A 16,459-nucleotide genomic window follows, 5' to 3' on the forward strand; every position below is an offset into this window, starting at 1 on the left:
ACTATTACAATTAAAATAAAGAACTAAATGGGGAAAAAAAAGAAAGAAATAGATCTGTGGTTGAAATGAAGTTGAAACTGTCATCCACAGGTTGTTTTATTTTTTCATTAACTTAATGTCAGTGTCAATTTTGAACTTGCAAATAAGTTTATACTGCCATTCTTATCTATTTTCTGGGTTTTAAAATAATTTAATTGAATCTAACCCATGATGCACCTCATGCTGTTCGCAGTCCCATTACATTAAAAGAATCCCATTATAGCTTCTTCCGTTTACACCAGAAATGAGCACAGAGGTGCCTGGCTCAATCATGTGATTCTGATCTCAGTGTCGTGAGTTCAAGCCCCATGTTGGGTATTGAGCCTACTTAAAGGAAAAAAAAAAAGAAAGAAAGAAATGAGCACATTAAATCAAAAGGAACTGAAAAGGAGAAACAAAGCGTGTTCATTTTCTTTTAGGTTTGCTACCTGATTAATATTAAATTGGTTTATTTCTTTTCGGTGCTTATTTTCAGAGGTAACGTTTTTTCCTTCTTTTTTTCTGCTGAGTTACTAATACCTATGGGGGGGTTTGCTTTTATTTTTTAGCAAATCACAGATGAAGGTCTCATTACTATATGCAGAGGGTGCCATAAGTTACAGTCCCTCTGTGCCTCCGGCTGCTCCAACATCACAGATGCCATCCTGAATGCTCTAGGTCAGAACTGCCCACGGCTTAGGTAAACATTTCTTGTTTAGCTCAAAAAATCAGGGGAAAGGAACAAAGGCCTTCTTCACACGAATTTATTGCTCAGAACTTTGAGATTTTTAAGGTAGACACTATAAGGTTACTGCCTTTTAGGTGCTAACCTGCTTGCTTTGTACCTCACTTGATTATGTGTATAATTGGCTTAAAGCAAGGGGTAATGTTCCCTGTTTCCTACTTCTTGCTATCCATACTAGGAAAAAAAAAAATTCACATTTTATTTCTACTTCAGAAATGAAGAAAAGGCATTTTCTCTTATTAATACTTCATATAATTCCTTTCGGAAGAAAGTTTTTAAAGGCCTACCCTGTGGTTATTTACCTTGTGGTAATGATGCCAGCTACTTAGCATTAAGTATTTAAAAAAAAAAAAAAAAAACAGCCCTGCAGGAATACTTCCTTTGTGTTCATGGTCTTTTAGAGAAAGCCTGATTTCTCTGTGTTTCCTCCTCTTTGCCTAAAGAAGCATTGGCTGAATATTTACTAAGAATGCAGTGTTAGCATGCACATGCTTTCAAACCCATATTGGTTCTGTAAAAGCACACAGCATGTTGTTTTGTAATAAATAAGGATGATCCCCATATGCCTTTTTTGTTCTTAAAACAACTTTATTGTACTTATATGCTAGATATGTTAACCCTTGTTTTAAGTGATTTGCAAATATTAATTCATTCAATCCCCATAATAGCATATAAGCACTGTTATTATCTCCATATTACAGATGAGAAAACAAGCACAGAGAGAGGTCAGGTAACCTGTTCAAGGTCTCACAGCTAGTGAGTTCAGGTGCAAGGGTTCAAATTCAGGCAGTCTGGTCCAGAACCCAGGAAACCACATATAATAATCACTATAAACCCATGTAACTTTATTAAAGCTTTTTGTTATCACCTGGCCAGAGGCCTAACCATAATTGTTAAAAGAAAAGTTGCCTAGATTATCAGAATTCCTTGATATGTCATAGACTTGGTCAAAATTAATACTATCAGAGGCCTGGGGCTAAGGAGGCAGCAAGACTCCTCCCTAAAAATATTACTCATGACCTTTTTCTCTTTTAAAGCAAGGAGTGTTCAGCTTCTTACTCCTTCATGGTTTATTTTATTGTTCGGACAGAAAGGCTCTCAAATATCAGAATCAAAAGTTAGGTTCAGTCAGATCCTGCTTTCCCCTTAGATGTTCATTTCTCATTGCTAGTTGATAATGATTTCTTCTATTATAGCTTTGTTTGTTTCAACTCATGTAGTAAGTAATTCGTAAGCAAACATGAAGATATGTTATTTGGTACTATCATGCAGACGCCACCAGACTCTTCACAGAAGAGAGCTACTTTTGATTCCCAGGTCCCGTGGTTAGTATTTCTGTTGGTGTTCAGCAGTTCCTGAGTAGGAGACTGGCTGCCAGCTCAGCCCCCCTCTGCGCTGGGCCTCCCTGGGACCTGTGGGAAGAGGCAGGAAGCTTAAGGGCATTTTTTTCATAAGTGTGGAATTTCATACATGGGACAGGCCTGTAATTAACCAGTCCCTTCATAGTATTTTTAAAAGCTATTTAAATTTGAGTGAACCTACATGTAAAATGGGGAAAGAGAATAATTTACTTGAGCAACAGATTAATTGAAGCAGATTATTTATCTCCATTTCCTTTGTTTTCTAGGAGCAGGCTGCCCTCTGGGGGTAAGCAGTATGCCATCAAGAAGGCTTTTAAATGCATTTTGGCATTAACTACAAGCTTCTATTATATTCTTCTGATTGCATCACCCTGAAATGTGGTATTTACAGGACCACTTTATGATGACTCCATGAAAATGAATGGCAAGATCTGTATACAGACTTGCTTAGCTGTTAATATCACTCTATCATGCAGTGTTTAGGGAATAGGAGGTTGTTTTCTTAAATTCTTGCTGTTTTAATAAACCCAGTTTTCAGAAAACAAGGGCTTGACTTTCACTTTGTTTTTGTTTTGTTTTGTTTTTTCAACAGAATATTAGAAGTGGCGAGGTGTTCTCAATTAACAGATGTAGGCTTTACCACTCTGGCCAGGGTAAGTTATTTTCTCCAGGTTCTTTACAAAATAAATTTTTTTTTTATTTCACAAGAGTGAGCAACAAGGGAAACATGGAATGGCAGCAAAGTGGAGGAGGGTGTGGAGTGTGAGGGCACTTCTCTGGCTGGTGTGCCTGAGCCTTCTCATGCTGCAGGCACAGGCCTAAAGAACGTGAACTGCTCTGGAAATACAGACGTGTCTTGGAGACGATGATGTTCCTTCTTGAAACTTGATTTGCCACTTTTTCATTAGATGGTAAGCTAGGCAGGGCCTTCCTAGTGCTTCGTAGAAAAGCTTTCTTGGTTATTTGGTATGTGACTGGTGGGTGAGAGTAACATTGAAAGAAACATATAGACCTGATTTTAAATGGAGATGGTTTAAGAGATTTTTTTGTGTTCTCCAGAATAAATACTTGGAATAGTTTTATAAATCACTGTATAATAATAGTATTCAAAATTATACTGTCTTTAGCATATATGGACTCTGGGGAGGGACATTTGCTTTCAGGCAGACTGATAGAAGACTAATGGGTAGGGGGCAGCACGTGGCATAACTCAGTGAGGACACACAATTTACCTTCCATTCTTTCAAAGAGATAATTTTCATTATTTATGGTTGGAAGGATTCTGTATTAGCTTGGTATTAATGTGCAGAAAATTTATTCCCTTGGACTTAAAAGATATTAGATACGTAATTGAGAAATTTCCACTGTGATCAAGGCCTTTTAAAATGTGTGATTGGGAGCCTGGGTGGCTCAGTTGGTTAAGCAGCTGCCTTCGGCTCAGGTCATGATCCCAGTGTCCTGGGATCGAGTCCCACGTTGGGCTCCTTGCTCAGCAGGGAGCCTGCTTCTCCCTCTGCCTCTGCCTGCCATTCTGTCTGCCTGTGCTCGCTCTCTCTCCCTCTCTCTCTCTGACAAATAAATAAATAAAATCTTTAAAAAAAAAAATTAAAAAATAAAATAAAATAAAATCTTTAAAATGTGTGATTAATGAAGGCAGAAAGTGACATTAGAATGACACCAGCTCTGAAACTTAAGATTTTGTCCATGTATTTAAATACTGCTTCTTAGTGTTCTGGCTTTAAATTTTCCCCATGTTTTAAATCTTGGTGCTATAATGTTTGGTTTTGTATTCTGTAGAATTGCCATGAGCTTGAAAAAATGGACCTGGAAGAGTGTGTTCAGGTAAGAGTGTAGATTTCTACTCCGAAATACATTATCGGGGCAGCTGGGTGGCTCAGTGGGTTAAGCCTCTGCCTTCCCCTCGGGTCATGATCTCAGGATCCTGGAATCGAGCCCTGCATCAGGCTCTCTGCTCAGCAGGGAGCCTGCTTCCCCCTCTCTCTCTGCCTGCCTCTCTGCCTACTTGTGATCTCTCTCTTTCTGTCAAATAAGTAAATAAAATCTTAAAAAAAAAAAATACATTGGGGTGCCTGGTTGGCTCAGTGGATTAAGCCTCTGCCTTCGGCTCAGGTCATGATCTCAAGGTTCTGGGATTGAGCCCCACATCGGGCTCTCTGCTCAGTGGAAGGCCTGCTTCCCCCTTTCTGTCTCTCTGCCTGCCTCTCTGCCTGCTTGTGATCTCTGTCAAATAAATAAATAAAATCTTAAAAAAAAAAGTTTAAAAATAATACATTATCATAGGGGCGCCTGGGTGGCTCAGTTGGTTAGGAGTCTCTTTGTTTCGGCTTGCGGACTCTGGGGTTCAAGCTCAATGAGGAGTCTGCTTGAGATTCTCTCCCTCACCTGCTCCCCTCATATCCCCCTAAAATAAACAAATTCTTAAAAAAAAAGAGAGAGATACAGTATGATAGAGACTGGCAAAAAAGGAAAAAAAAAAACTTACATAATACATACACATTGAAACATTCAGTTCCCTGTCCCAATGTAGTGTAGTGCCTGGTGGCAGTGCTGATTCTTCATTTATTGAGGTGTCCTCCAGGTATCCGGGCAGAAGTACTCGTGGCATGCATGGTAAGGAACTAGGAAAATATATGCCATCAGTAAGGTTGCCAGTGGAAAGAAAGTAGGTCCAAGTGTTCAGGCCGTAAAGATGTTAAAGTGTTTCCTAAGACATACAGGGTTATAACAGTAGTAAATAATTAAAGCCCCATCACATGAACAGTATAGCACTGCCCCCACCTTTTTTTTAGTTCAGTGAGACTCTGGACCCCTTATAATATTAGCCCTGGAGATCCAACTCTGCCCTTTGGGCAGACAGACCAAATATTGCCTTAGCAACTGTTTCTTTTATTACCAATTATAAGAGCTTTAAGATTACTAGTTGATCAGAGAGAATTTTTTTTTAAAGATTTTATTTATTTATTTGACAGAGATCACAAGTAGGCAGAGAGGCAGGCAGAGAGAGAGAGGGAAAAGCAGGCTCCCCACTGAGCAGAGAAGCCCGATGTGGGGCTCGATCCCAGGACCCCGGGATCATGACCTGAGCCGAAGGCAGAGGCTTTAACCCACTGAGCCACCCAGGCGCCCCTCAGAAATTTTTGAAGGGCGACTCCTAAAAAGGAGATAGATTAGTAAATCTTTTTAATGGTAACAATAAAGATACTTACAGTAACTATAGAGGTCAGTTTTTTCTAAATTACTTGTTATCCAGACACTCCTTAGCAACTGTTCTTACTAAACTAGAACTTGGTCACATCCATCTATTTCTGGCACGTGCTTGAGTGTACAGCGCATCCTCTTCAGTGTTACTCCTTCTCAGTGATGTGCACACACCTTCTCTCCCCAACCTTCCATCCCCCACCATTTCTTAGCCCCTGTGAAGCTGTGTGTTATGGTCATCATCATCATTTCAGAGTTGGAGGAACATTTGAAAAGAAGCACTGATTTACTTTCCAGCCTAAGATAACTCTAAAAGACTGTTCTTCCTTCAAGAGTTCCTCCTTCTTGAATGTTCATAGTTAACCCAGATTCCAGCAGCCCCTTTTCTGTCGTCTTTGGGAAAATACCTGACACCCAGGTTATCAGAGTTCTATCATGGCTTATAAAATATAGGCCAAATATACTTAATAATTTGAGGATATTTTCCCATTAAGAAAAAAAAAATTTTTTAATGGAGTAGTGTCTCCTGATTCTTTTCTAAGGAGGTAAAACAAAGTCCAGTGGGTAGAAGTAACAAGGGGACAGATTTTCATTCATTTCAGAAACAAAAGAGAATTTTCAACAGACCTGTTCAAAGATGGAAGACTCCAGATGACTAGATGTGTTCAAGCCTGCCTAGATAGGTTCTCAAAGAACAGGTTCAAGTAGCTGAAGGGCTTTCAATCTTAAGATCTGTTATTTTATTATTAATATCAGGATATCAGTGTAGAATACAGTTATACTCAAGAATGAGGTATAGTCAAGAAGCTTTTTTGGAATTATATCTATAATAAACTTACGTGTTTCTTTCAGATAACAGATAGCACGTTAATCCAACTTTCTATACACTGTCCTCGACTTCAAGTATTGGTAAGTTTGACTTTTTAAAGTTTTATGTGTTCATTGGATTTAATCAAACCTACCTCATACTTTCTTCTTGGTGTCTGGCTACCATTTTGGGAAAACATATTTCTGCAAATTGCCAACTTACAGAGGACCAAGGGATTATTTATCAGTACTTGGAGATTGAAAAGTGACAAGGAGGGTATGACTTCTCCCTCCCACGTGAATTACACTTCAGCCTGAATAATGTTTAAATTTCAGCGATCCAGGAGACAGGATAGCCCAAAATACAATTTGCTTCACCTTGAGACTAAATGGTCCTGTAGAACAGAACTAATCAAGGCTTTACTGGGGGTGTTCTCTGCTACTCTGCTTAACTATTTTGTGTCCAGGCTCATTTTTTGTATGTATGTTACTAATTAGAATTGGAACAAGGGGGTTCAGAGTTTCACGTGGGGGAACCAGGGATTTAAGGAAAATTGATAAAGGAATTTGTGTGAAGAGATGACCACACCTGACAGGTGTAGGAATCATCTTCGGTTAGTTAACTGCTTGGACATTCCCTTGTACCAGGTATTCAGTATTTAGTCCAAATTCCAGAAGGTTTTGTTCAAAAAAAACTTGAGGGGCGCCTGGGTGCCTCAGTGGGTTAAGCCTCTGCCTCTGGGTCAGGTCATGATCTCAGGGTCCTGGGATCGAGCCCCACATTGGGCTCTCTGCTCAGCCGGGAGCCTCCCCACCCCCACTCTCCTGCCTCTCTGCCTACTTGTGATCTCTGTCAAATAAACCAATTTTTTTCTTAAGTATTTAAAAAAAAGAAAAAACACTTGAGCCCCTCTTATCCCTATAGAAAAGTATAAATTTGTATGTGGGCTTGGATATCATGATTTGTTCATGAACTATTTCGTAGTCCTTGCATAAATTCACACAGTATATTTAGAATCACACACAGAAGGACTTCTGGTGGCTTAGTAGGTTAAGCGTCCAACTCTCGATTTTGGCTCAGGTTATGATCTCAGAGTTGTGAGATTGAGCCCCGCATCAGGCTCCACGCTGGACATGGAGCCTGCTTCAGATTCTCTCTCTCCCTCTCCCTCTCCCTCCTCCCTGAAAAAGAATCACACACAGAAACGTCAGTCACTGATAGTCAAAAGCAGAACCCCAGCAACTCTAGTTTGCTTTCTTACTTCACCGCGTAGATCTGGTGATGGCTCCATAGACATCACAATCCAACCCAGAAGGTTTCCTTTCTGCCTGTATACAGGCCGGTGGCTAGAAAAATACCATGAGGTGTTCCAGTGTCCTTCCTTGCTCTATTTGGCTGCAGAGTCTGTCTCACTGTGAGCTGATCACAGACGATGGAATTCGTCACCTGGGGAATGGGGCCTGCGCCCATGACCAGCTGGAGGTGATTGAACTGGACAACTGCCCACTGATCACAGATGCTTCCCTGGAGCACTTGAAGAGTTGTCACAGTCTCGAGCGGATAGAACTCTATGACTGCCAGCAGATCACACGGGCTGGGATCAAGAGACTCAGGGTAAACACGGCCACACACTTTACAGCTCTGATGCTCTCGGCACCTTTCCTTCTTTTTTTCCCTCTTCCGTTTCCTTTTTGTTTGTGTTTGTTTTTGTTTTAGATGTAGATTCCTATGACTTGGACATTTAGCAAAGAGAAAAAAAATGGAGAGCAAACCTAAGGGTAGATAGTTTTTACCTGTTGTTCCAGATGGAAATTTAGTGGGAAAATACCCACTGAGAGGAAGAAAGTAGGTCTTCTCCCAGCAGAGTCTCTCCCATAATGTCCAGGGCTTAATAACATGCCCAGAGTCAAAAACGCATGCCAGATTCAGGAAAGAAAGAAATAACATAAAGAAAAATACTTAGTTAAATGGGATTTAAGAATTTAATTTGTATTTCCTTTCACATCAGACCCTTTTGCTGGGGTTCTTTTTTAAGACAACAAATGGATTAAGTAGGGTTTTTTGTTTATTTTTGTGGGGTTTTGGGGGTTTTTTGTTTTTGTTTTTTAATGCTTTCTTTTAGCCCCATCCTCCATACTAAAGAGACCCATGCATAGTGAAATGACTAGAAGACAGGTTGCCAGCAAGGAGGTTATAAAAGAATGAATGAATCTATATGTTAGGTTATTCAGCTCAACAGACATTTATTGGAACATCTGTTTCACACCTGCTGTGGGAAAGGCACTGTGCTTAGTTAGGCCCTTACAACCAGTGTCTGAAAACATCCATGTTGGCCATATGGCACCTGAGTACATAAAGGAGCACCAGACCTCATCTTGAGTTCCAGTTGGTCTTAGTTCTTCCTCTCCCTTTGGACCTAGAGGACTGAGAGCATAACTGCTGTGGGAAAGCCTTGCAGCCATATTTCTTCTACACCAAAAGAGGAGAGCCGCAGGCCAACGAGAGCCTCTCCTATGGATGGCCTCCTTACAGAATCTCTTCCAACTCTGAGTCCTCAAGACTTTTTATCTGTTCTCAAATCATCACTTAGCACTTTTCCATTTTAGTTTAGCTATTTATGTCTAGACTGTTAAGTTCCCTAAGAGCAGGACCTCTGTGTTGACCATCTTTGTACTCCCTTATGTAACTAGCACAGTGCCTTGAGTGTGCCAGGAACTCAGAAACTGTTTATGTAGTAAAAACAGTGTATTGTTAAAAGAGGATAATGGACTTTTTAAGAAAATATCAGAAGAAACGTCCACAGTGACGTGGAAAAAATCATTTTAAGCTTGTACAGTTTCTTTCAACTTTGGAAATGCAACTAGCAGTCCCTTTGGGACAGGTTAAGAGATTAGTATAAAGTCTTACCCCCAGTTTTATTATTAAAAAGCAGATACCAAAGTCGGGAGCTGTTTAGTCATTTAGAACAACCTGGAATACTAGAAAGCAGAACCCAGGCCTCTCAACATCCTGACTGGTACTCAGCCTCTGCCTTGCTTTCATGTTCACTTACCTCCTTTGTTTTTTCTGAAAAGCAATGTTACTCTTTCTATCAAAGCCCTCTCTCTTAGTAATGTTTCTGTCTTGTTTCAGACCCATTTGCCCAATATTAAAGTCCACGCCTACTTCGCACCTGTCACTCCACCCCCATCAGTAGGGGGCAGCAGACAGCGATTCTGCAGATGCTGCATCATCCTATGACAATGGAGGTGGTCAACCTTGGTGAACTGAGTATTTAATGACACTTCTAGAGTTACAGTGGAGTCTCCAGTGGAAGCAACCCCAGTGTTCTGGGCAAGGGTTACAAAGTGAGGGCAGCGTCCAGATCCCCAGAGCCGCACATAACATGCATACCCACCCTCACCGCCACCCACTCTAGTTCTGAGACCAGGGGACTGAAGCCCATTCTGGCTTTATCAAGTGGATTGGTGAAACTTAACCATTCCTGTTGGACATGCCAAGAAGAAAATCATAGGCAAGGCGGAGGGAAGGGGGCATTCCAGCAAACCCAGTGTTACTGCTTCTGCCGTTTCTTCATTTTGTGAAGGAGTTTCTTTGGTGATTTTGGAACAGCAACTGCAGTCCTCCAGGGTCAGGGAAAGCATAGAAAAACAATATATGTTGTATCCAGGGACCAGAAAGAAAATTTCTTTGCATCCTATAAATGGTAGTCATCCATCATGAGATGACTATAGAGCTTCTGTGCTTCCTTGTTCCCATGCCAACATATGCTGAGCATGCTCACAAAGAAGGCTCATCCATTCCTCCTCCTGTTTTAAGTATTTGGCCCAGAGGTTTCCTAAATGGTTGCACTGAAATCGCTGTGGTCCAAATGTGATGACTTACTCACTCAGATTGTCACTCTCTGTAGCACACTTGTGCACCTGTCTTTCGGTCTTTGTTGCTCCCTCCTGCACTCTTGCTCAGTCTGTCACCTGTTCATTGTGTGCTTACTCACACTCAATTGTTACTCTTTTGCTGTTGTTGTGTTTACAGTGTGCATTTTGGATGATTAGTTGGGGTTACCAAACATTTTTAAAGAGACATTATCAATAAATATTTTTTTAATTCTAAATTTTACCATTAGGGGACCCTGCCTGAATCTTTGCCAGTGTGAAGGGAAACTATCACAAAACTGAGATATGGTACGAGAAGAAATTGAGCTAAAACTGTTTTGATGAAAACAAACTTTGCCTTTTGGTTTCTGTTATACCTTGTGATATTATAATAATACGCATGATATGCCCAGTATTCTCCCTGCACCTCCCATCAGAATCCACTAACTTAATAAGGAGAAAGAAATGCATTATTAGTAAAGAGTGGAATGGCAGATCCCAAAACTGAGCCCGAAAGGACCCCCCACCCAAGGTCAGACATGTCAAATATTCGCTGAAATCTAGGTGTGAGCAGTACCATCGCTGATTGGTATCTGTGAGGTTGTTGTGTTTTAGTAGGAGTGCTGCTAGAGTTGCTGTGCCGTCTAGCTGGTCAGTTTCTCTCTTTTTCCCCCCTGTTCAAGCCTTTCAGGGATACGAGAATGACCCTAGAACAGTTGGTCAACTGTATGTCAGTGTTGTTGGTGTATCTCAAAAGTTGGCACCTCGAAGGACCAGAACCATTTCAAAACCTGTCAACGCTATCTCTCTTGTGCTCCAGGATTCCCATGAAGGAAATACAAGGGCAACCAGATGAAGGCTTTGAGAGAAAGTAGGGGGTTCAGTGTCTCTGCCCAGCATGGGCAGCAGAGCTGAAGGCCTATTCAGTGCCCATGATTCAGAGTCAAAGAAGAGGCTTCCTTCCTTCCCCCCAAAAAGTCATAAAGGATGAGGAAACTAAAATCAGTTTCTGAAGTATAAGAAGTAAATTTCTAAAGCCCAAAGTTAGAAACCTTATGTGGTTTTTTAATAGGACACCTTTTTCTTTTTTTCTTTTTTTTTTTTTTGGTCTTTAGGACATTCTTGTGCAGTCTGCCATGATCTTAGATCATTTCCTGCATGATCCAGGCTGTTAAAAGACTTGTTATAATGCTGCAGGTGCTGGCTCTACTGGCATATGTAAGAATAAAGTAGGACTGACTTCTCCACAAGCAATTCCATGAAAGGATGCTAGAAATCTGTACTGTCCACCATTATTTTGCATGTTAAATTTACTTTAAGTCCTATTTTTTTATTATGCGCTTTTAAAAGCTCAAATTACTTTCATTTTTCATTATTCCTTCCCCTTATCCTCTTTTCAAAATATCATATGAAGAATATACTTAATTTTTCTTATTGGAGTATAGTTGGCATAGGGATATACTTTGGAAAATGAGACTCCTCCTGGTTATACCCCACATACACAGACGCACACACTTGCACACATGCTTCCAGATGTGGTTGGTAATATTCAGATCCCCAGGTAACTCATTCAGACAAAAGTAAAAAGAGAAATATTTAGGGGCCATCTGCTCTAACATATTAAGGTTTTTTTAGTATTGTCTGAACAAATTGACCATAAAACCCTGATTGGTTAGTGAGTATGGATTTAAATTGTCCGCCAGTAGAGGCCATTAAAGTATTTCCTTACTTAAAAAGTACATAAATGTAAAAGACCCTATTCACCAGGACACGTACATCTTGGAAATGCCATTTCTCATCTCAAAGAGTGGACCCATGTACAGGTGCCTGTGGACTTGCTCAGGTGATCCCTACCTATCTGGGCCAAGAGCAGAGTCCAGTGAGAAAAAAGAAGTATGCAGCACTGGTGTGTATGTGGTTGGGCCTTGTTCCTCTCACAAGAAAACTTCAGGCCCTTCGAGCTTGGAAGGAAATAGATTTTTTTATGCCGGTCTGCAACCTACACCAGCTAATGAAATGTACCAGGAATTTAAGACCCCAGAACGTGGTAAGTTTTGATCAGGTGGAAAGGGCCCCACCATCCTATCTTAATATCAGGGATACTTTTGAAAGTTCAGTAAGACTTCAGGGATTTAGGAAAAGCTTCTTAGCCTGTTCCTTTGACTCCAGCCCTGGCCCTGTCTTCCATGATGAAGAAATACAGAGTGAATGGAGAGATTTGGGATATGTTAGAACACGTCAGAGCTAATGCATAGACTCACAGGTAGCCAGGAGGGGTTACTGCTGTGTCTTTGGAGAATGTTATTAAACATCCAGATCACCTCTTTTCCAAGCAGCCTTTCCCTCTACATTTTCCAGCATCATTTGCTACATCAGTATCTTTTGTGGCCTCTACACTGGCTCCACCAAGGTGATCCCAGCTTCTTCTTTTTTTTTCTTTTTTTTTTTTTTTGCAGTGCTCCTGTTTCCTTCCTGTACTCATCTTGCCTTCTGTTTAAAGCCTCCATCTTACTCCCAGTGATGCTGCTGATTTATTCTCAGTGTCTCTAGTCTCTAACTTCCTCTTTAGGTCCTTGTCCTGACCCAAGCAAAGTCTCTGGGCAGCCTTGAATACAGTAACTGTTGTGTGGTTCAGGTCATTTTTCACTGGGTGGTCTTGAACATTTGCTTACCAAAATTTGAAATCATACTGTTGGATATGAGGAATAAGGGGATCAGGCTTTATCCTTCTCCCCCCCAATATTTTGACTATGAAAGCACATTGTGCTCTATGTTAAAAAAAAAAAAAAAAAGAAATTATTTCCTCCTCCTCTGCCCTTCAGTGGATGTATTTCTTAAATGGCTTTTGTAAATTTCCACATTCATTAAGTTGATGTAGCAGACCTCCAGCACATATTTTAGAGGGACACCTGGCAAATATTTTTATGATGATTTATTTTGGGCTTTCCAAACAATTTGAACTGTTCGATACAGGTCTGATGCTATAGCATTCAGGTTCCTTTATTTCTCCTAATTGCCTTGTAAAATGCTTTGTTACCGGTATGATAGCCCACTCTTACCATGAGGGGTAACAGGTATGCGGGAATTTGTCCTGGTCTGAAGTTGTAGGGAAGTATGAGTGGCACCGGAAGGAAGAGGGGACTGCCTGCCTGCCTGGGTGGGCAGCATATCTTTAGGTGACTGTGGTTTTGAAGAATAGGAACGCATGTGGATCGTGGTTGACCCTTGGCCATTTAATGTTTATTGTGCTGAAAGTCATGGGTTGCTTATGACAGGTGCTACCGGTACAAGAGGAGAGGTTTAAAGGAAACGGGTCCATTCTGCCTTTCCTTCCTTGTGTGCATGGTGTGATTAGGTTTCCATCCCCATTGTGCATCCTGGCTGAGGAACTCTCTCAGTGATATGCTTTGGGCTTCCGGAACTTTTTTTTTTTTTTTTTTTTTTAAAAGATCGCCTTCCTCTCTGCCCACCAGTTCTAGGATCTTTAACCACCTCAAACCCAAGCAGTGTGAATGAGCCGAGACTTGTTTCGGACAAGAGGGAGGATGTTTGTTTGGAGGTCTTGAGGAAAACCCTCCCCCTTACAATGACCTTGGACCAAAGAACCTAAAAAACGCTCAAGCAGTAGGAGGGTGAGGGGAAATAGGAGTCTAAGCCTCTCGTCACCTTTATTTCTCTCATAAACTTTAATTGTAATATTGGAAGATACAAAAAACTATATAAGACCATGTTGGTAGGCTATAATTAACCCAGGTAATTTGGGAATAACATTTGGCTGTATTTGCTATATCCAGGTGCCCTAACTGAACAGCTTGGTTTTTCAGCAAAGAACATGCTGCTCTAAGCTTGCCCTCTCACTTGAGACAAACTCTCCTTGCCAGAAACTCATTTGAGACACATAAATGCTTTTTCTGCATGCAGGGCTTCTGCAGCTCCCCCTTATAAGGCCAGTCTCTCTCTTTGTCCATTTTTATTCTTAGGAACATCAGATCTGCATCTCTGAAGGCTTTGACTCTTAGGAAAGTCAGTAAGAACCTCTCAGCTGAGTCTGAGTGAATCTTTGGAGCCCAACAGAGTTACACTTAATTTTCAGCAGGGGGTAAAAAAAAATGTCTTGGACAAGCTCACATGTGGGATATTAAGAGAAATTCCGTAATATGCTTCCATCTCTGCCTCATGTGTTCTTTGAGTAAGCCCTCGGTGGAGTTTGGTTCGAAGGGGTTGAGTTCAGCCACGGTGTCTCACTGCCCTTCTAGGAAAAAGAACCGTGAGCAACCAGAACTGTATCAATGGACTCTATTTTCTGTTTTTCAGTGTCTTGTTTTGAAGAATTGGGGTGGGGAAATGGTAGATGAGATTGAAAGTAAAGGAGAGAATCAGTTCTGGAACTGGGGCACTTTGCTTTGGGTACAAGCCTCTGTCCTGAATATGCAGAAACACCTGCCTCACACACGTGAGTAGATTTGCTTTCCTCTCCATCCAGTGAACTCCATGCCCTTCTAACTGGCACGGAGGGCTTCTACCCACCCTGCACCCGACCAGAGTCACCCAGATGGGAATGGGCACCCCAAAAGAGGCGGCGAATGAGAATCCCCATCCCAAGAAGTGATGGGAGAAGAGAGGTGTCCAGACACATACCTTTTCTCTTTTGCCACACCTCAAGAACCCAGGAAAATCTTTGAAGTGATGTCTTTTTTATTAAGGTGGAAGAAGAAATCTTTGCCCCACAAAGTTCCGCTTGTCACTGTTGCTAACTACTTACTTTCACTAATTCAAATCTGTGTCTCACTGCTGCTCACACACATGTGTTTCTTACCTTAGCCTAACCCTTCTTAGCCCCTGAAGTCATTATTTCTGTCTTCTTCCCTCCCTCCCTCCCTGCCTTCCTTTTTTTCTTATGGCACTAGTGAACGACAACCGAAAGTCTTAGAAAATCCTAACTTGATAAAGGAATCTCTAACTGGCATGGTTTGATTAATTACTTTACCTCCCACCCACCTTGCCCCCAAAGACTTGAATGATTTTCTTTCCTAGTGCTAGACCTGTAAAAAGTGAAACCTTTGCTGCTGCTTTTCTGGGTTTACATGTTTTTTCCTGCCCTTAAGAATAATTTCTTACCTGTGCTTTTCTGATGACTGTTACTTTCTAATAAGTGCAGGAAGGAGGTGAGCCTGAGATTTCTTCTCTTACTCCCCTCCTCACCCTACCCCCAAACTCCATGCTAACCTCTACCACACATGACCCATGGGGCGGGGCTCAGCAGAAGCTACATGGTTAGTGTTTTTGCACTGTGCCTCTGCTCTCTCGGAGCTGGCCCCTGAGGATCTGTGACTGCCCAGTCCGAAGGTTGGAAGGGTTACAGTCCTTCCACTGGTCGGTCCAGGGGAGAAAGGACTTCTGCATTTTGCCTTTCTCCGTTCCTGTTTAATGACTCCTGTTTAATGACTCAACCTTCAGCTGCCTCCCACCCTGGCTGCCTCCTCTTTCCTACTAGGAATTGTTTCCAGGTAACCTGCCTCAGGCGGTTTCTGGCTGCTCTCCTCAGCCTTGCCCACCTGAGAGCACAGACCTGTGCAGAGGGCAGACAGCTGGGAGGACCACCCCCACCTGTTTGCCTGAGGACAGAGCTGGGTGGGCAAATGGTGCTGCAGGAGAAAGTTTTACCTTCAAACCAGGCTGTTCCATCCCTGAGCTAACCCCCTCGAACCCCTCTCCCCCTGAGGGGACTGAAGGCAGAGGATTGACTGGCAGGGCCTGATCCCAAACCTTGCTGTGGCCTAAGCCTCCTGAAGCCTCTCGGCCTCCCCAGAGTGCTTCAGCGTGGGAAGCTGCCGCTTCCCTGTTCCTCCGCCAGGCCTGCCCCCGCGCTCAGCCACTCCCTGTGGCTGACCCGGTCCCCGACTTGGTGACTGAGCACCAGGCTCCATTAGCTGTCCACGTGACTGCTTCCACCCCATACTTTTGGCGCTTGAGGATGGGGGGAGGGAGGGTTATTTAAAATAAAATCCAAGGTGGCAGTAGAGGATTCCTTTTGCTTTAAAATCTTTGGACTAAAAGAAAAATGTTTTTTATATATAAATATATAAAGTAAATTGTTATGTAACTATTACTGTTTCCTGTATGTTCTAATTTTGTTTTATGATGTAATTAAAGGAAATAAGCTGTGAAGACTTTTCATTTTGCTGCGGAAATAGCCTGACTCGGAGCTGTGATTCTTAACTTCCTTGAACCCCAGAACTGCAAAGGCTCCTGAGGCTGAATGAAGGCGCTTCTTTTAGGCATCCTTATATTTTTTTAGTATTCTTTAATTAATACCCTTTCTTTACTATTTAATAGGCTTAATACCTTTTTAATACCTTTACTTAATACCCTGAACTCCACCTGTCTCTGAGAAAAACAGAATACATGATACAAATCAGAGTTTCTAAAAAAA

General features: G+C 41.7%; 1 protein-coding gene across 3 annotated transcripts in view; it reads left to right on the plus strand.

Moving 5' to 3' along the window:
* The window catches only part of FBXL20 (F-box and leucine rich repeat protein 20), a 105,256-nt gene extending 89,055 nt beyond the window's left edge, over positions 1 to 16,201 (plus strand). For all 3 annotated transcript variants that reach the window (XM_047706823.1, XM_047706825.1, XM_047706824.1), the window contains 6 exons: positions 588 to 718; positions 2,717 to 2,777; positions 3,922 to 3,966; positions 6,196 to 6,252; positions 7,553 to 7,765; positions 9,284 to 16,201. In XM_047706823.1, coding sequence (XP_047562779.1) covers positions 588 to 718; positions 2,717 to 2,777; positions 3,922 to 3,966; positions 6,196 to 6,252; positions 7,553 to 7,765; positions 9,284 to 9,391 — 615 coding nt within the window. In that variant the 3' untranslated portion in view covers positions 9,392 to 16,201. The remainder of the gene's footprint in view (positions 1 to 587; positions 719 to 2,716; positions 2,778 to 3,921; positions 3,967 to 6,195; positions 6,253 to 7,552; positions 7,766 to 9,283) is intronic.
* The last annotated feature ends 258 nt before the right edge of the window (positions 16,202 to 16,459 follow it).

This window comes from Lutra lutra, chromosome 16, assembly GCF_902655055.1.
Source record: "Lutra lutra chromosome 16, mLutLut1.2, whole genome shotgun sequence".
NCBI lineage: Eukaryota > Metazoa > Chordata > Mammalia > Carnivora > Mustelidae > Lutra > Lutra lutra.